The 20010-nt window shown below is 42.2% G+C and overlaps 1 protein-coding gene across 1 annotated transcript; it reads right to left on the bottom strand.

Annotated features, from left to right (window-relative positions):
- Positions 1 to 8713: 8713 nt before the first annotated feature.
- On the bottom strand, positions 8714 to 18455 carry LOC308582229 (uncharacterized protein). Its single transcript, XM_081185167.1, has 5 exons — positions 15294 to 18455; positions 14550 to 14736; positions 12529 to 12571; positions 10730 to 10880; positions 8714 to 9264 (listed from the first exon to the last, which is right to left on the bottom strand). The coding sequence occupies exons 1-5, from the start codon at positions 15376 to 15378 to the stop codon at positions 8876 to 8878; spliced, it is 855 nt and encodes a 284-aa protein (XP_081041293.1). The 5' UTR covers positions 15379 to 18455; the 3' UTR covers positions 8714 to 8875.
- Between the last annotated feature and the right edge of the window lie 1555 nt (positions 18456 to 20010).

The raw sequence follows: 20010 nt of genomic DNA, 5'->3' as shown, positions 1-20010 counted from the left end.
GAAATAAGAAAGAAAGAAAAATCAAGCAACAGCTTATAGCCTGCACGTGATTGTTAAAAAACAATACTAAGACAAGTCATGTCAGTGCCATATTAGACATCTTCAGTATTTAAATAGCCTACAGTTAAAGTATATCATATTCTCCAAGTATCCTGGAAAATATTTGTATTAAACAATCAAGTATTAAAAGATCAAGTAGTAGTTAACATGTTTAATTTCTTCTCCTTAAGGATGGTAATTTTAATCATTCCATTCATCGCCATTCTCCAAGTCAGATTCTTCAGTATCTGCAAGAAAAGGTTGAGGATAGTAGTGTATTCTATTGAAGCCAATATGTACTGGTGTTCCATTATGTCATTAATTAAAAATATTGGAGATCATTGCAATTTAATAGCATTGTAATTTTAAAGTCATTGTAATGTGATTAATAGCATAACCCTCTATGGGGTTCAATGGGGCTTACTTTCAGGAAAGTAGGTAATTCTAGCTTTACTTGTCCTGGGAGCAAGCCCCATTCAGCTAGGATTGTGGTGCAAGTTTTGCATGAATGGATGGGCTGCAAATAACTAAAGGGAGATTAATACGAGCATGACATTGTACATAAGTAATGCAGAAATTACAGCACTGAAAAAATCCCTGTATTGGTTTTGTAAACCTCAGGTTCCTCTGCAAACCTCAGATTCCCCCAAGGACAGCAGTATCTCTCTCTTGTTTCTCAGTGTCTGTTTCAGCTCAATTTCCTACAGCATTCACCAACTTTCCTATTAAAGGGAGTGATCTTACCATATAGAAGGCAGTGGAATACATTTTGCCCCTTGCTTCTCAAATGCCTTGTGACTCAAATGTTTTGGCTCCCGAACACCGCTACCCCAGAAGTAAGTGTTCCAATTTGCAAACGTTCTTTGGAATCCGAATGTCAGACGCAATTTTCGCAGCTTCCGATTGAGTGCAGGAAGCTCCTGCAGCCAATCAGAAGCCACGCCTTGGTTTCCGAATATTTTCAGAAGTCAAACTGACTTCCGGAACAAATTCCGTTCAAGAACCAATGTACAACTGTATTGGAACAGGAGCATTAGTCAGCGTTCCATCTCATAAAAATTGAGTAAACAAGTATGACTAACATTGGATGTCACCTGTATTTTTGAAACCATCTTTGGGAAACTCCCTTTTTGGGGCTGGGGACAGGGTATAACATTTTTTAGATAAATGAAAACAAGATAGAAGTGTGTACAAAGTAACCACATAAAATGTCAGTTACCTGCCTAAAGAATTTGTAACCAAGATCAGTGTCCCAAGAGTGTGCAAAGAATAATATAATGTGATCTTTCATTCACAGTTTCTAGTATCAAACAAAAAAGGTTCTTTTGTTTCTTTCTAGTACAGATAATAACTTTTATAATCCCCCCTTTTTTAAAAAAGGCAGGTAGTTGTGTAGGACTCTGATTTTGTAATAAAATATTGCTTATTTGATTGAGTAAACATATTAACCTTTTATATCTAGAAGCAATAGTTAAAGGCAGGAAGAGATGCATAACTTTCCCTAGTCCACTGAATGTTCTCTAAAGCTACATGGTCTCATAAAAACATCTGGAAGAGGCCTGGTAAAAGTAGAATTATTCCTTTAAAAAATTTACAAACACCAGGGAGAGATGAGTTTGTGGTTCCTGTTCCTATCCAGCTTTCTAAATATGACATTGCTTGCTAATTGCTGCTACATCATAAATGTCAGCTTCAGCTTCTGTCCTCTCTGATTCCTCACATATGGCTTTCAATCTGTCATAACCATCGTACTCCCCCCCCCATTACCATTAGACTTAGAAAATTAAATAGAACGTGACCTCATATGGTGCCACGTTTATCCCAGACTTCACCCAATATTTCAGCTGTTTCTAGCAATAGCTTTTTAGGAACAGTTCAAGTTCAATATCCTTGCCATCTTCACACATTTCTAACTGACATCATGAATGAATATTCAACATTTTAAAAGGGAAAGGAAGCACTGGCTTTTCAGAAGCGTAGTCACCCAGTTCTTGGGGGATGACTTATTGTACTTTGTTCCAGTGAAAATTATTGAACAGATGCTTGTCTGAAGGAACAATAAAGCAATATAGTTTTAAGTTACATGTTGAAGAGAAAGGGGGTTTCAAGTTATCTACCTGAAAGGTGTATTGCCTTGTGTCTCTTCTGAACAACATCCTTAAGAGCAGCAACTATGTCGTCATCAATGGGAGGCGTTGGATTCTGAGCAACCTGTTTTCAAAGTTCAAAAATGAACAGTGATGTAGCTTTTAGAAGTCAAATCTACTTTGGAACTATCAGCATAACTAATCAGCCATCTGGTTCTTTTTAGAAGTTTTTATTCTGTCAGGATCAAGTAGCTTTGTGTCTGCTCCAAGAAGCAACACAAACATCTAGGCAAATTCATGATTAGGCTGTCAGTGGCTAGTTTGTTTATTTATTGCATTTCTATCCCATCCGTTTTCTCCTAAGGTGGGGGACATGGTTCTTTCCCCCATTTAATCCCCAAAACAACCTGGTGAGGGAGGTTAGGCTGAGAGTCACCCAGTGAAGTTCATGGCCAAGTGGGGATTTGAACCCTGGTCTTCCAGGTCTTAGTCTGACCAATCTAACCACTACACCACACTGGCTGTCAAAAGCAGTTGTGATGGCCATAAAGCCTCTAATGCTATGCCTCCATGTACCAGTTACAGGAGTGGGCTCCTCCCTCTCACAATGATTGCAGTGCCACCCACTGCTTCTTTCAACCCCCTTCTCAAAATTTACCTTCTCCATTAGTACTTCGGGACAAGTTACTGGTCATCTTTGTGCCTTGCTGTATCCAAGCCTAAACGCACATAGCTGCAAAAACCTCACATTCTCTCTCCCCTCTGCCAACTTCCCTCTTTTCCTTCTGTTGTCTCCTAAAATGGAAGCCCTTGGGAGGGCAGGAGAGACCGTGGTCTCTCATTCTTCAACAAGCACCATGTACATAGATGGTACTATATAAAAACATTTCTTCAGATGAGTTTTACCATTCCAGGATTAATAGTACAAAACTCTCATTTCCAAGCATAATTTCAGCACTTATTTTCCATACTTTTCTAGTTTTCGCTGCCAGCAGATTGAGAAGGATCAAATATTTCATTGCTATGCTTTGTCTTTCCCACCCATCTTTGACCTTTTGTCTTTCCCATCATCTGCACTCTATCTTTAAAGCAGTATCACACCACTTTAAACAATCATGGCTTCCCCCAAAGAATGCTGGGGACTGTGGTTCTTTAAGGATGCTGAGAGTTGTTAGATGACCCTTATTCCTACAGAGACCTACAATTCCTAGAGTTCCCTGGGAATACAGTGGTACCTCGGGTTAAGTACTTAATTCGTTCTGGAGGTCCGTTCTTAACCTGAGGTACCACATTAGCTAATGGGGCCTCCTGCTGCCGCTGCACCACCACTGCGCGATTTCTGTACTCATCCTGAAGCAAAGCTCTTAACCCGAGGCACTATTTTTGGGTTAGAAGAGTCTGTAACCTGAAGCGCCTGTAACTCAAGGTACCACTGTACACATTGGTTGTTAAATCACTCTGAGATGGGGCCTTAATGTCTCAGTGTAAAACAAAAGTATATCTCCATCCATCTTCTTTCTTGCAGCCATGCCATTGAGGAGATATAGTTAGCAAGCCTCCATTTTTAGCTATGTTGGAGAAGGAAGTTTACTACTATACGTCAAAAACTATAAATTGTGTTTCTGCATTTGCACAAGGAGAAATAAGACTATTTAATAAAAGTTCCAGAAGTAGCAGTTTTGTACCTTCAAGACTCTTTTCCTCCTATCTTCTGCAAGTAGTCTCAAAGGGCCACATAATTTTATACAGAACTTGCAATGAAAGTTACAGTGGTACCTCGCAAGACAAATGCCTCGCAAGACAAAAAACTCGCTAGATGAAAGGGTTTTTTGTTTTTTGAACTGCTTCGCAAGACGATTTTCCCTATGGGCTTGCTTCGCAAGACGGAAACGTCTTGCAAGTTTGTTTCCTTTTTCTTAACACCGTTAATACAGTTGCGACTTGACTTCGAGGAGCAACTCATAGAACGCGGTGTGGTAGCCTTTTTTGAGGTTTTTAAAGACTTTGGTGATTTTTGAAGCTTTTCCAAAACTTTCCCGACACCGTGCTTCGCAAGACGAAAAAAATCGCAAGACGACAAAACTCGCGGAACGAATTAATTTCGTCTTGCGAGGCACCACTGTATTTTATTCCTCCATAAGCTTAGATCTCTGTTTTATCATACATGGCAATTATACCTAGGCAATCATCTCCACTTTTATTGCTGTGTTGACTCAGGGGCCTCAGTCTTGTTTAGTATGCATATTTGAATTGTTCCCATTTTCAAGCAGCATAGAGAAAATAGTTGGTTTTAGAAAAGATATCAGAAGAGTACAACAGCAATAAGCAATATGTATGTGGTGGACAGGAAAACAACTTGATTAACAAATAATTTAGAGCAAAGAGATCTATATTACTATGGTCACACTGTATGTGTTCTCTGGACAGCCCAAAGGATTTTAAAGGTGGAAATTGTTTCTTTTCTGAAAGCCCCAGCCCCATTATCATTGACCAGTTTTAAATCTGAGTACTTGGACTGCTCTATTTCAGTTTACATTTTATAGTTAAATCTGCAATCTCTTTTCCTTCACTTTGCCGTTGTGTTTTTATGCTGCTGTGATTTATATTGTTCATTGCCTCCTTTAAAAAGGTGGAGTGTAAATGCCCACGTACATATTTTTCGCTCTATAAGACTCACTATTCCCCTCCTAAAAAGTAAGGGGAAATGTATGTGCGTCTTATGGAGCGAATGCAGGCGGAAGGCTCTGCTCAGCACTCCCTTTAAAGAGCCGTGTGGAGCGTGTGTGCGGCTCTTGGGGGCTTTTCCCCAAGGAGGGCTCCCCTTCTCCCTCCTCGGGGAAAAGCTCCGAAGAGCCGCACACACGCTCCACATGCTCTTCAAAGGGAGTGCGGCTCTTGGGGGAGCCTTCATCCCACTGCCTGGGAGAGGCTGCGTGCGGCTATCCCATAAGCCAGGACAGCAAGCGGGATCACTGTGCAGTGACAGGCTGCTCTTCTCTCTCCTCGGGGAAAAGCCTGCAAGCGCCGCACACACGCTCCAAGCGGCTCGTGAAAGGGAGCGCTGAGCAGAGCCTGGGATGCATACGGGCTCTGCTCAGCGCTCCCTTTAAATAATATTTTTTCCCTTGCATTCCCCCTCTAAAGACTAGGTGCGTCTTATGGAGCAAAAAATGCGGTATTTATTTTTATTCCTAAAAGCATGTTATGAATCATCTTCCTGCCCACAAGGCAATCATCAACAAATACAACAATACAGATAAAAACACAAAATGTAACCAGAATGTGGAATTAAAGCCTCATAAACAGCCAGGCAAAACATAAAAAGAAAAGCCTATTAAGAAACGAGCTTAGCACCCTTGCCTACATTAGGTAACATAAGTGAAGATCAGACTAAGGCCTGTGCAGTCTAATATGTTCCCTCTGTGGCCAGTAGGGTGGGCCAAGTGTCCTACTTTACAGAAGGACCATCGGAAGATACAGTGGTACCTCGGGTTACAGACGCTTCAGGTTACAGACTCCGCTAACCCAGCAATAGTAACTTGGGTTAAGAACTTTGCTTCAGGCTGAGAACAGAAATCGCACGGTGGCACGGGAGGCCCCATTAGCTAAAGTGGTACATCAGGTTAAGAACAGTTTCAGGTTAGGAACGGACCTCCAGAATGAATTAAGTTCTTAACCCGAGGTACCACTGTAATTCTCTGTTTCAAGGGCTTTCTAGCCCTAGTTGGTTTAAAGATAAAGAAGCATGAGAAGAGGTATTGAAAGTGCTCATCAACAGCACCTTCACAGAATACCAAGTAGGCACCCAGACCAGTCTTCCCCACTGTGGTAAGATGCATTTCCACTTAAATTGCAGTCATTATCTCTAAATTTGCATCAACACAAAGGAAATATCAATATGCAAATCCTTGTCTTTTTCCTGGTGATTCATTTCCTTCTTTTTAGTAACAGGGTGCCTATGGGCATCCTTCAAACTATCCATGAACTCAGTGTATTAGATAATTTGCATATTTTCTGAATGATCGTCTGGGGCAGATTGTAAAGAGACCCCCCCTCCCCCCCACCTCTGGCAATTGTAGTCTGTTATTTATGAATTACCATATTTTTTGCACCATAACACTCACTTTTTTCCTCCTAGAAGGTAAGGGGAAATGTCTGTGCGTGTTATGGAGGGAATGCCTACGGGTGGCATGCCTACAGATTTTCCTCCTCTAAAAACTACGTGCGTGTTATGGTCGGGTGCGTGTTATAGAGCGAAAAATATGGTAAATTGCCAAACAGCATTTTATTTAACAGGGCACATGATATAAAACCACATGCCCACATAAAGCATTCTCTGAATCAGAAAGCAAGGACCAATCCAAAAAAATATTTTCTACTTTCCACAAGATGAAGTTGATCACATCCACACAACTTAAGTCAGCCCCACTAAATGTGATTTTTAAAAGATGGCCAGCCACACAGCAAGGACTGTCAATGTTTGGAGACTTTTAGACACATTATACTTAAAGTTACAACATAAAATTTAGAGAAATGCAGGGTTTGGATATTTATTGCTACATAATGTTAATTCCATATTTTCCCCCCTCTCTAAACAAGTTCAGTCATAATTAAAATAATTTGTTAGACAAATCGGCCAGAGGGGCTTTTATTTATTGAATTTGCAAAGTGTTCAAATGTTCCAAGACTTCTAAGAAACAACAATCCATTTTTAGTCAGCTCCCAACAGCTGAAGACTAGCAAATTAGAAACAAAGCTTTGTCTCTTAGATGAGAGCTGCCATCACCCCAGGCGTTTTATCTAGCAAGATGCATGAACTCAATCTGCTTTCTTCTTGGCTTCAAGAAAGCAGCTGAGGTAATTAGCCTGTCACTGGGACTTAGGACTGATTTTTATTTTATTTTTAACATAAGAGATTAGAATAAGCCTCCAGTTATTAAGGTCCTTTTGCTTGTGTAACCAGAGCTTGTGCAAGTGCAGAATTCACGTTATATAGCTGGCTTGCACTTGCCTCACTTCCTGAAGGCAACTGAAGACAGCTTACTATAAGCACCCTGAGGATTTCTTGTTTCAGCTTGCATGCATTTAGAAGAGCTAGTCAGCAATGTCAGGTACAAACACAGGAAATTCAGGCCATCAATGGCAGAGCTGGGCAACCCATTGTCCCAATTTGACTGAGACACCCTGGAATTACAGAAGCCATCCTGGCTTCTGATTGGATCCTGAAATGTCCCGTGCTCTCACCTTGCACCTGTGCACCTCCTCCTCGTCACTTGGCCCAAATGGCGCTAAGCTTTCAAAAGTACGCCATGAGCTTTCAAAAGTACTCCTTCTGCTTAACAGGCTTTGCTGAAGCTATTAACATAAAGTTGTCAAACTAGTCTCTTTGTCAAGTTTATGGCTTTAGCCAAGTCTATTCTACAGAATCTGTTCTATGGTCTTTTCCTACAGAACTAGCTCATTGTTCTGCTAATCTGCACACTGGTTCACAGCCATCTTTCATAATCCACTTTGGAGATGGGTGAAGCTATGGCAGTGTGGCCTGCATCAGATCGGTGTGGTACCACTGCTAGTTTACCTTGTACCATTCTATTTCATGGTATCACAGTCCTAGTCCTGGTCCAAAAGTCCGAATAAGTATACAGCATTCACTTATCATGGCAACAGCTATATTTATCCAATGGGATACACTGAATTCTCCAGTGGCATCCTAATCTCACATATAAGAACAAGGGTTCCAACCCTGTGGTATTGTTGGCCTAATGCAGCTCCTACATTGTACAGTACCCATGTACATGTGGAACAAGGCCCTGTACAGTGGAACAAGCTGCGCATTTTCCCTCCTTCTCTCAAAATGAGGCAAGGCTCATTCCCAATCACATCTTACTACTCATAACATCTTTCCACCCACCTGCTGATGCCATTAAGTTAAACAAAACAAAATGGGGAGAGTTATACCACCCACTTAGGCAGGCCAAAGTTCAGCGTCTCCCATCTTCTAGGTCAGGCATCCCTAAACTCGGCCCTCCAGCTGTTTTGGGACTACAACTCCCTTCATCCCTAGAAGGGCAGTCTTAAGCATATGCGGCACCGGGGTGCAAAGATCCGCTGGCACCCCACCACCACCACCCGGCTTGACATGGATGGAGCAGCCGCAGCCGTGCACCTTGCACACTGCAGCCTCTCTCCGCCCCAGCCGGCAGCCTCTTTCTGCTCTTTCTGTAGAAGAGCTGTGCGCATGCAGCCCAGGTGAGAAGAAGGGTGGAGGTGGAACTGGCCAGCTGCCTTAGTGCCTTTCAGCAGAAGAGCCCGCAGTGCTCCGACGGGCTCTTCCCCAGACTCCAACTCTCGGGCCTCAGACTTTCGGCCTGGTGCCCCTGAGAGCCCAGTGCCCAGGTGCCCCGCACCCCTTGGGCCAACAGTTAAGATGGCCCTGATCCCTAGCTAGCAGGACCAGTGGTCAGGGATGATGGGAATTGTAGTCCGAAAACAGGTGGAGGGTCGAGTTTGGGGGTGCCTGTTCTAGGTAATCCCCAGCTTCCAAACGGAGCACAGATATAAGATATGGCAAACTGGTTTATTAAGTGAATGCTTATTATGTGCTCACCATTTTGGCTGGTTTTTAGACTTAAAAGTTCACTAGAAAATTAGCTGAAGACATAGGGGCAAAGCTTGCATTTTGAGCAGTGTTGTTTTAAAAGCCAATTCAGGGGACGGGGAGGAGATTAACAGGAACGCTTAAGCTATTATCAGATAACCGGTGCAGTATTGAAATAAAAGATACTTGCTGGTTTCAGTTGTGTCCCTTTTCTGATCCGACTCATTAGAATGTTGCGGGTGAAAGGAGTTAGTCGGTTGTCACTCTTTGACTTTTTCAGCTGCACGTCCTTCAAATTTTGGATCAAACTGTGTTGAGATACCCTTTTGGAAGGAGACATGACAACTGCAGGGAGATCAACATAATGAGACGACTCATCTGATTTTGATATGGAGCTAGGTGCTGCTAGTACATCCTTAAATCCATCCTTCACTCCTACACTACGGGAGTCTTGTTTATTGTTTGGGCTGCAAGTGCAATCCAGCTCCGTGGGCATTGCAGGATAAAGCAGAGGATGGTCAAGGGGTTTTTTCAATAAGCCTGCAGAAAGACAGGTGTGAAACAGGTAACTGTGTAGCTATTCAGCTCCTCAGCCCATTCAATTAAAGTTTTCAACACAGCTGTTTTCTTCCAAAGCCCCACCAAGTTAAGCAAGAAAGCAAAGTCCCAAGTAAAGCAAGATTTAAAAAAAAATTACCAAGAGCAATATTGAATTTGATTGTTGATGTCCATGTACGAAGCTACTGTTACTTACATCCCAAACACAGATTTCTTTATTTTTACAGTTTCCAAATCCACATATGGATTCAGGGCTATGCACGTAAAAATGCAAATATCCACATGCAAAAATTAAAACCAACTTTATGCATTCTAAAAGGGTGCTTGCTTATGAATTGGTCAAGGTAGTTAGAACAGCTTGAAAGGTTTCTTCTATTATACCAGTTCTGTGAGATCTGCAGGAATTGCCCGTTAGTTGCTGGTTACTTCTAAAGCCCTGAATGGTTTGGGACCTGCTTTCTCATCTGATTCCTCAGCACCCCAAAGCATGCATGGTGGTATCATGGGCCCCATGTTACCAGGGCTGGATCTAGACACCTCAAAGAAGTGTTTCAGTTAAATGCGTTGTAAATTTAAAAAGGGAAAACAGGTAGAGGAAAATGGGACTCCACAGCGCCATCTGGTGGCACAATGTTCTATAGCATACACAACGCATATATACCGTAAATTGCTTTTCCAATCTAGCCGAGTCCCAGGTGGGATGGGGCGGGAATGGCAGGATCCCTCGAAGGGGGAGGAAGAGGCCCCAGAGATGGGGAGGCAGAGGCAGTTTGAACAGTGATCTGGATGAGGGTCCCATCCTGCGGCCCTAGGGCATCCCAGTAGGGAAGGGGAAGCCGGATTCCACCATGCCTCTGAGGAACAAGGTTCCTACAGTAGCCAGGGAGCCACCCTGCCAATCCATGGAACTAGCCAGATTGGAGATGGAGAAAGAGTCAGAGGGTTGGACTAGAGTGCTCTTCACTCAAGGTGTGCCATCATCAGTGCAAGCGTGAACAGATCCAACCCTCAGTTGCAAGCATAGTCTTCTCACCTGGGATGGGTATGGCACAAATAACAAGCCCCACCAAGCACCAATAAAAGCAAAGGATGAAAGACAGGACAGGTGGTGGCTAGGGCCTTTTCTGTATAACAGCCCCACCCTGGTGTTAACTTTTTGAATACAAGACAGGGACTATTAAGCCTTTAAAAAAACATCTTTAGAAACTATCAATGGTACAAGGGGGCAGGGAAAGCTGTCTACCCTGAGTTTCTCACAGCACAGCACGGCACAGTCACTAGCCAGCTGGTGGCTGCCATACTTGTGCAACCACATTCCATACTGCGTTTGTATGCAGCAAGGCAGCCGGTGACTATACCAATACATTTGACCGCTTGGATAAATGTTTACAAAACATTAATACAGAAAAATGTTTCCACTACCTACACAGGTGCTCAAGTGCAATACCTGTCGCCTTTGCCTCTTTCAATACTGCTTCTACACCCCCACATTTCTCAATTACTTCCAAAATCTTCTTTGATGTTCTCCTGTCCTTCAGGTGGTCCTGCGTTATGCCAGCCTTAGCAAAGATCATCTTTAGTTCAGGATCTAAGCTGGTCTGCAAGACAAGGTACAATTGTAAAACTGAGCCGCATGTTTCTTAATCATCAACCCCCAATACTTCCTATATAGAAATGGTTAGGACTGAGTTGTAAAGCATGTCGAATTCAAAACAATTTTCCTGGTTTTTTTTAATGTGGCCTCTCATTAACTAATCCTGTAAACTAGTTCATTCGTCTTGCTAGGGAACCTGGAAACTAGTTGGAGGTGCTGAGTATTGAAAGAGATAATTACCGTATTTTTCGCTCTATAACACGCACCCGACCATAACACGCACATAGTTTTTAGAGGAGGAAAATCCGTAGGCATGCCGCCCATAGGCATTCCCTCCATAACACGCACAGACATTTCCCCTTACTTTTTAGGAGGAAAAAAGTGAGTGTTATGGTGCAAAAAATACGGTAAGTGTCTCTTACTTAACCAACGGGACGCGGGTGGCACTGTGGGTTAAACCACAGAGCCTAGAACTTGCCGATCAGAAGGTTGGCGGTTCGAATCCCCACGACAGGGTTAGCTCATATTGCTCGGTCCCTGCTCCTGCCAACCTAGCAGTTCGAAAGCACGTCAAAATGCAAGTAGATAAATAGGTACCACTCCGGTGGGAAGGTAAACGGCGTTTCCATGTGCTGCTCTGGTGCACCAGAAGCAGCTTAGTCATCCTGTTCACATGACCCGGAAGCTGTCTGTGGACAAACGCTGGCTCCCTTGGCCAATAAAGCGAGATGAGCACCGCAACCCCAGAGTCGGTCACGACTGGACCTAATGGTCAGGGGTCCCTGTCCTTTTACCTTTACCTTTACCTTTACTTAACCAACAAGTCCCATCATTATTTGAGGAAAACCATAAGCAAACCATAAGGGGCAAATAAACAGAGCTTTGGTATAGACAAGGTTGTGCAACTGTGTCCAAAAAAGAGAGGATGTAACGGCTACAGAGCTTTGAAAACAGGGCTCACCACCAGCCTGTGACACATTTGTAATTTTAAAGAAGTGCAATGGGCACCAATCAGAAAATGACATAACATAAAAAGGCTGCCTCATCTTAAAAGGGCATAAACATTAAATGATGTAGACATGCTCTATTCAGTGGAAAAGAAAGCATCAGTCAGCACTGCACCGACAGTGAGAAGGTCTTTGTATCTCAGCTCTGTTGGGGAAGGAAGAAAAAGTAGATGTCTAGGCTTTGTATTTACTGAAAAGTGGGTCTATTTAAGGGAATGTATCTGAAGCAGGAAAGACCAGGCAACAAATAACAACAACAACAACAATTTATTATAATACTATTTATACCCCGCCCATCTGGCAAGTGCAAACACAACTAAGAAGATCAAACAGTCTCTCGTGCCTTGTGATTTTGGAGATGGCTGTTTACCAAGACATTTTGCAGGAGACATAGGAGGCAATGGTGGGCAAACTGCTGTGTACAAGGCACCACTTTGGAGACCCCTGCCTTTGAAGAAAAGGGCCTTTCTTTGCATGCGTACTTGCTCACAAAAAAGCTTGCATAAGGGTAAGGCTCAAACAAGTTAGAATGTTGTGCTCATATCATGAGGGAAAGCTCGTTTTTTGTAGCAACCATTTTAAAAAGGAGAGGAAAAGAGGAAGCATTGATAGTTGAGCAAGCAATAATCCACAGCAATTACTTACAGCAAAACCAGTTTGGGGACTCCATCCAATGTGACAGAGATGTCTAAAAGACAGATTAGCATTTTTAGCAGATATCACTGAAGACTTGGATTGTCAAAGCAAGCGTATCAAAGCAAGCATATTAGTTAGAATACTGTAGTAGAAACTCAGGGCTTTCTGTCACCCAGGTCAAAGACCTAGTTTGGCACACACACCCCAGATGCATGTTTGTGTACATACACAAACACACACCTCAACACATTTATTTGTAAAGGGCATAAAAAATAGGCAATATTTTATTTGAATACAAAGAAATCCTAAGTAGTATTATGACTATGACCAAAGGGAAGATGAGCATCCCTTCCAGTAAAAGCAAATTGTTTGTCAAAAGTAGAACTTCCATGTGCAGCTTGTCTATCTGAGGTCAGGTTTTGAACTGGATTTATTTGGTCACAGGATCATTAAAAGACTGCATTTTCATAAGATCAGCTAAGAGGCTGTCTCTGAGGCTTTTTGCCACCCATCCCCCTTCTTGGTTCTGTGCAAACCCTTTCAAGGAGATTTGACGTGTAAATTTACTCCCAAGTAAGCTTCAACAAGATTCCTTTCCAGCTCTGACAAACTGCTGTTACTTATTTTATTAATACTGGTAAATTTACCAACTTCTCACATGGAGGCTTATTCTAACAACATGCCTCTCAACAAACAATAGCCAGGAGCTTAAGAGACTACAGCAGATTGCATAAAAACAAAAAAAACCCTCTTCTTATAGGCAGTTAATGATTCAGGTAAGCAACGCTGTTCCCCAGGTCAGCAACTAAGTTCCCCATCTTAGTTGAGAACCAGTTGATGCAGCTAGTTACCTATACCTCTACAGTAGATGAGAAGCAACCCAAGTTAAGATGCAATATGACACTAAGGCAGGGATGATCATGGAACAAGAACTAGTCAGACCTGCCTCCTGTGCCTTTAACACCAACTTCTTGGGGTGCGGGGAGGGGACTTCAGTTTTACAGTATCTGCTCATGTCTGCAGATCAAGCAACTGTTAAAGGCATAGCAGAAAGTTACAGCCTCAAAGCTGCTCCTTTAGCACAATGTGGACTCTGCCAGCAGTTGCCTGGAATCCACATTAGCTGACCTGAATCACCAGCCGTGCAATAACCCTTCTGTTAGAGAAGAAATTAGACTGTATAATGATTAGCAAATACTCTGAATAGTCAGCAGTATGATGCTGAATTTTTAAAATTTTATTTATTTATATTTTTATACTTCTCTTCCACCTTTTTCTGCAAGGAGCTCATCTAATCTCCCCTTTCTCATCTAATCCCCCACAACAACCCTGTGAGGTAAGTTGAGCTGAGAGGCAGTGGCTGGCCTGAGGTCACCCAGTGAGCTTCATGGCTGAGTGGGGATTTAAACCCTGGTCTCTCAGGTCCTTGTGTAATAATACCTTTATTATCAATGTACGACCTGTGTACAATGAAATTCAACAGATTGAAGTCCCTTCTCTTGTATACAAGGACATCTCTTTCAACTTTCCAGCCAATAACGTCAGGATAGCATCTTCCAAATCTTGTGCAAATAAGTTCTTTACTCATAGGCTGCAATGCAAGAACAGCCCTGCTGGATTAATCCAAAGGCTTGCTTAGTCCAGCCTGATCCTTATGGGAAGCCCAAAAGCTGAGCTCAAGTACAACAGCTCTATCCTCACTTCTGATTCCCAACAGTTGTATTCACAGTGGTGGAGGAAGGGGAGTGGGGGGGGGAGCGCACCACCCCCAGGACGTGTGCCCACCTGCTCTCTGCCCCCCAGGGCCGGAGCATGAAGCTCCACCACTGTGTATTTGAAGCTATACTGCCTAGATTCACAACTAGTACGTGTGAAAGAATCCGTCACCAAAGCAATTTTCTTTCATTCATTACAACCTGAAAAACCTGAATGCAGTGCTTTCCAGTTCACACAGTTCAGTTCAGTTCAGTTCAGTTCAGTGATGTGCATGCATGCAGGAATCCAACTTAAGCTACTTGATTTTAACTTACTTGAAGTTACTGGGGCCACCAATATAGTCTTTGCTTAGCTTATGCCTTCTGGGTTTTCCTTTCCAATTTGTTATCTCACGCAGTGTTTGAGAAACACAACGTGAAGGAGATGAGACCCTACAGTTTGGTGATCTTGTGGTTGGATGATGAGGCTCAGATAATGGACAAGTTGCCTCAGCTACAGGAGCTGCAAGACAAACAGAAATTTCTGTTAAATTAACAATAGTTTTCTTTCTCAGTGTGGGCTAGTTTCAACATAGGGTTAGTAGTTACAAGAACTTCTTGAATCTCGTCCCTAAATTTTCTTCCCCTTAAGATTATTATAAGGTTCAGTCAAGTCATTCTAGGCCACTAGAGCTTTCTGTATCTCTAATAATAGCAAGAGCTACATTATATTAGTATTTTTAAAAGTCGCTTAGCAATGAGTCAGAGATTAATCCTTCCAACATTTGAAAAGCAGTTTTCTTTCTTCTTCTCTCCCATTTAAATTGAACTGGAGGCTCTGTTTGCTAAGAATAGCTTTGAATATTTTAATTAAATCATTTGACCAAGGCACTCAAACATTGTTATAGGCAAATAAGTTTTATTAAAAGCTAGAGGTTTTTATTCATTCAATATAATAAAAATAAGAACAGAATTAAACCAAGTGTAGGTAGCATGCATATAAAGAGAAAATACATAGCCTAAAGTCTCACAGTCCCCAATTTCCGCAACCAATTTTTTTTAAAAAAATATAGAACTTACCAATAACAACAATGCTTTTAAACAATGTCATTTTCTCACAACGCAAAGTATACTGTGCCCCACTACTTTTGGAAGAACAGCTCATGAAAGAGTTTATATAAGAAGGTGAGCAATGAATATATATGTAATTGTACTGCTTTCACATCATCTGTGTCTATTGATTGATAAAGGAACAGTACTGCTAAAGAGTCTGCCGTTGCTGGTTAACACTGCGACAGCCTAATTAGAGCTGAGTAGTTTCAGAACTGAGAACTTGGGTCCTCAGCATGGCTCTAATCCTGCAGATACAACCAGATAGTCTTGTGGAGATTCCAGCTGAAAAAATCTTACACTGATGCCTAGTATTTAGTGTAACATGTTTTCTTGAATACAGTGTTAGGCTTTCTAAATTGATGCTGCCTCCCAGAATAACCCTAAAGAGTCTGGGAGTGAAATCTGATACATGTCTGCTCATAACTAAGCCCCACTGAATCCAATGTATCTCACGCTCAGAAAAGGGTTATGGAATGGCAGCTGGATGGTTTCTCTGTATCCTGTGCAGTCATGGAGCAATTCTCAACATAGCCATGGGAACTGGCCCTCGATATGAATTCATGACCCTCTTTCACAGCACATTCTGAAATTGGTGAGGTTTGCGGTGGACAGCTGGAGTCTAAGCATTATCCAAGGCTGATACACACTGTGCACAACAGACATGTACTTCAGATGTCTGCCATGCAGATCTTACAGCTGTAACTTTTTGAGGGAGTGCCTTTTGTAAACCCTCCAGGCAAGACAATATTACCTGCAAATGTGCAGGCATCTATCCATCCTTCAAAAGTAAAAATTTTCTTCAGATCAGGTTTATACGGTGAACTCAGGGGAAACATGTCTTCTGCTCAAAGGATGGCAATACTGCTTAAAATATTTGTTCCGCTATCAAACTGCAGGCCAGGATAATTTTAGATTCCAAGTTTGGGGCGTGTCGTCCAGAAAAACATGCTAAACTTATTTTCCTGGCTGCGACACACTTAAGGCAATTCAGGATCGACTCTGAGGGTCAGCCAGGCAAATAATTGTACATGCAAGTTCTATACTCACATGAGCAGTGAAATGTATATCCAGTTTCATACACATTTCCCCATAATGTGTGCATTTTTGTATACTTCTTTGGTTGTAGAATTGCAGTGCAAAATTCAGAGAAGTGCACATTTTGACAAGTAGCTCCATTATTAGGGAGGTGTGAATTAGGGAGGAGGAGGAGGAGGAGGAGAGAAGAAGAAGAAGAAGAAGAAGAAGAAGAGGAGGAGGAGGAGGAGGAGGAGGAGGAGGAGGAGGAGGAGGAGGAGGAGTTTGGATTTGATATCCCGCTTTATCACTACCCAGAGGAGTCTCAAAGCGGCTAACATTCTCCTTTCGCTTCCTCCCCCACAGTTTGCATTTAAAAAAAACTGAACTGAATTTCTATCCACCCAAGTCCTGTTCTGTGGAAGAGAGAATTTCAGCAGGTGTGGTTACCTTTGATGAAATTCTCTCTTCTACACAACCTTGAAAGGTGCAGGATTCCAGTCTTCCGTTTTTGCCCCAGGCCATCCTACTCCTGAGCAATGTATCTGAAAACAAATCAGGAAACATGAGCTTAATTTTTCTTCTGTAAACTAAACAGTCAATAGCTGATTTCCCCCACAGTCCACAGAAAAGGTTTGACCATGTTAGTTGGAACTTACTCTCTAATCAATGTGCATAAGTCTAAAAGTATAACTGAGTAACTTTCAGCCTCAAAGTATGCTGCAGACAAACACAAGCCTCACTATACAATCCTAAACATGTTCATTCAAAATTAAGTCATTTATTTATTGCACTTCCATGCTATCTTTTTCGCCAGGAGCTCAAGGTGGCATACATGGTTCTCCCCCTTATCATTTAATGCTCTATTAAATTCAGTTAGACTTATTCCCTCACCAGAATGTTTAGGATTGAAGCCTGTGCCATATTAAGTACACCTATTACAGAAGCTAGCACTGTCTGTCCAGTGCCTCTTGAGATAGATCAGGAGTGGTGAAATTTGGATTAAATCTCAACTGAGCCTCTTGACAAGTTGTTGGGTAAGTTACAATTTTTCAGCTTCAGTTCACTGTCTGCAACAACAACGCTCTTCTGAGATTGAGAAATGTGAATATTGTAAAGCACTTTGCATAGTTAAAATTTGTTTCAGTAGTAATATGCAGTGGTACCTCTGGTTAAGAACTTAATTCGTTCTGGAGGTCCATTCTTAACCTGAAACTGTTCTTAACCTGAGGTACCACTTTAGCTAATGGGGCCTCCTGCTGCCACCGCACAATTTCTGTTCTCATCTTGAAGCAAAGTTCTTAACCCAAGGTACTATTTCTGGGTTAGCGGAGTCTGTAACCTGAAGCGTTTGTAACCTGAAGCGTATGTAACCAGAGGTACCACTGTAGTCTACTACAGAATAATAAAGTGGGTTGTCTCAGCCAGCTTCTTGCCTGTTTTTGTTTTGTTTTTAGTGTTGTCGTTCTTGTCTGTGGAGGAAATGCTTCCCTTTCCCTATTTACAGTATAGACCTCTTTTTGTTGTTGATGTGGTTGCGCTAGTTTTCTGTTTAACTTCAACCTACTAGATGCTGGTTTTATACTTTGTAGCCTTTGCTTCTCCTTTCCTTCAGTTTTGTCTCTACTCCAATATACACAGTAGAAATCTCACATCACGATGGGCAGAGAACAAGCATAAGGCCAAGCTCCTGTGGTATTGGGCAATTCTAACCATCTAAATCAGAAGACCTTTCAACATGAGTGTGTTGATTGGATTTACTATTTATGAATGATTCAGAGCCACTTTTGGTTATGATTTAGATATATGGTGGCCTCTAGTGGTGATACGCATGTGCACACCCTATGGCGAAACCAGTGTGGTACCAGTCCATAGGGCCTTTACACACAATCTTCAACAGAATGTCACAAATGTAGCACTTCACTTCTGCTTTTTCCTGAAGTCCCTGTTCTGTTGCATTTATATGATACACGGTCTGCATGTAAAAGATGGAAGCCTGTTTTCACTGGGGCAGAGAATAGCACTAATAAACATGAATCTAGCAGGGGTTTTTTTCCTGGCTGTCTTATGTTTAGATTGCATACCATCAGTCTATTTAATTATTTTGCATTAATATGCTGTTCACAACTCTGGGGACCTGTGGGGACATGTATAGAAATAAAATATAACATAGTGTTGATGTTTTCTAAAAATCTGACTAGCTGGACACTCCCACAGATGTGACAGGGAGAAGCCAGCCTCCAAAACTTAAAATTATAATACATTGATGATTTACAAAACTATGAGGCCATGCTGCTGTTTTTAATAAAATGGATGACCACCTGTACTTGCTGAGCAAATATACATAGGAATGTGCTGCACTCTACCAATGCCTTTATCGAGACATACTGAGCTTATACCTTCAGTAATTTAGGCTGCAATCCTATCTCTACTTTTCTGGCCACATGACCTATTGAATTCAATAGGACCTACTTTTGAGCACACACATTTAGGCTCACACAGTTAGCTGTTGATGTATACACTGTACCTTTAAAGCACAATGGAAACACATTCCTCCCCCCCCCACCACTGCCAAAATTATTATTATTATTATTATTATTATTATTATTAGGGGACAGCAATTTGCTAAGAGTTGCTAGTAACTCTGTGAGGGATAAACTACAGTGCCCTAGAGAAGAAGAATGTGCTTTGAATGTGCTCAGGTTTATGGCAGGTGAGGGTGGCTTGTCCAAAATTGTCTTGTGCACCCAATGGGGAATCTGGTGCGCCAGGATTGGCAAATGGGCAACAGGTTCTCCACTCCTAGTATTGTGTGTACGTAGCTACCTGCATTGTGTTGAACCAAAGGTGAACTGTTCCGGAAACTCTGCAGTTGGTAGTCAAGATAACCCCACAATTAATTGGTAGTTGTTGTAGCAGGGAGCTCATATATGCTTATGTTCACTTGCTTTGATATAGGCCAGGGGTCAGCAACCTTTTTCAGCTGTGGACCGGTCCACTGTCTCTCAGACTATGTGGTGGGCTGGACTATATATTTTTTTTCTTGGGGGGGGGGGAATGAACAAATTCCTATGCCCCACAAATAACCCAGAGATGCATTTTAAATAAAAGCACACATTCTACTCATGTAAAAACACACTGATTCCCGGACCGTCCGTGGGCTGGATTGATAAGGTAATTGGGCCGCATCTGGTCCACTGGCCTTAGGTTGCCTACCCCTGATATAGGCAAATTGGCTTGCTTTGATGATATCCTTATCTAGGGGCTTGGGGTGCTGTGCTTTGAACCCAGAAAGGGGAACAACTATCTGTAAGATTTGGGTATTTGCCACCTATGCCCTCATCTGGTCAGGTGGCGTGATGGGAAGTCCTAGCCAAAGTGACGTAGACTGCTTTGTGGATAAAGAATGTATGAATGTTTGCTAGGGGGAGCGCAAGCCATCTCCTTGCTGCAATGTCCATCCCCCATCTGTTAGGTCTGGGAGACTTGGCAGGCTGCTCTGCTGTAAGTCTACACCTTTCATTAATAAAGTACTAGAACTGATAACTCTGATGTTTTTGACATTCCTCTTTGGTATCCCTGCACCCAACCACTCCCACAAGCTCTTTTTTCAGCCTGCGGTACAGAAAATGCACCTACATGCTGTAATTAATTGCTTAATTACTGCTTG

This window comes from Podarcis bocagei (assembly GCF_964188305.1).
Source record: "Podarcis bocagei genome assembly, chromosome: 2".
In the NCBI taxonomy this organism is placed as follows: Eukaryota; Metazoa; Chordata; class Lepidosauria; order Squamata; family Lacertidae; genus Podarcis; species Podarcis bocagei.
This window is presented reverse-complemented; position numbering and strand designations above follow the sequence as displayed.

Coding starts and splice junctions, on each gene's coding strand:
- LOC308582229 (XM_081185167.1), bottom strand. CDS start 15,378: ATGAGCTGTTCTTCCAAAAGTAGTGGGGCACAGTATACTTTGCGTTGT. Junction 12,572..14,549: donor GGTGGCCCCAGTAACTTCAA/GTAAGTTAAAAT, acceptor TCTGTCTTTTAG/ACATCTCTGTCACATTGGAT. Junction 9,265..10,729: donor GAAAGAGGCAAAGGCGACAG/GTATTGCACTTG, acceptor GTCTTTCTGCAG/GCTTATTGAAAAAACCCCTT.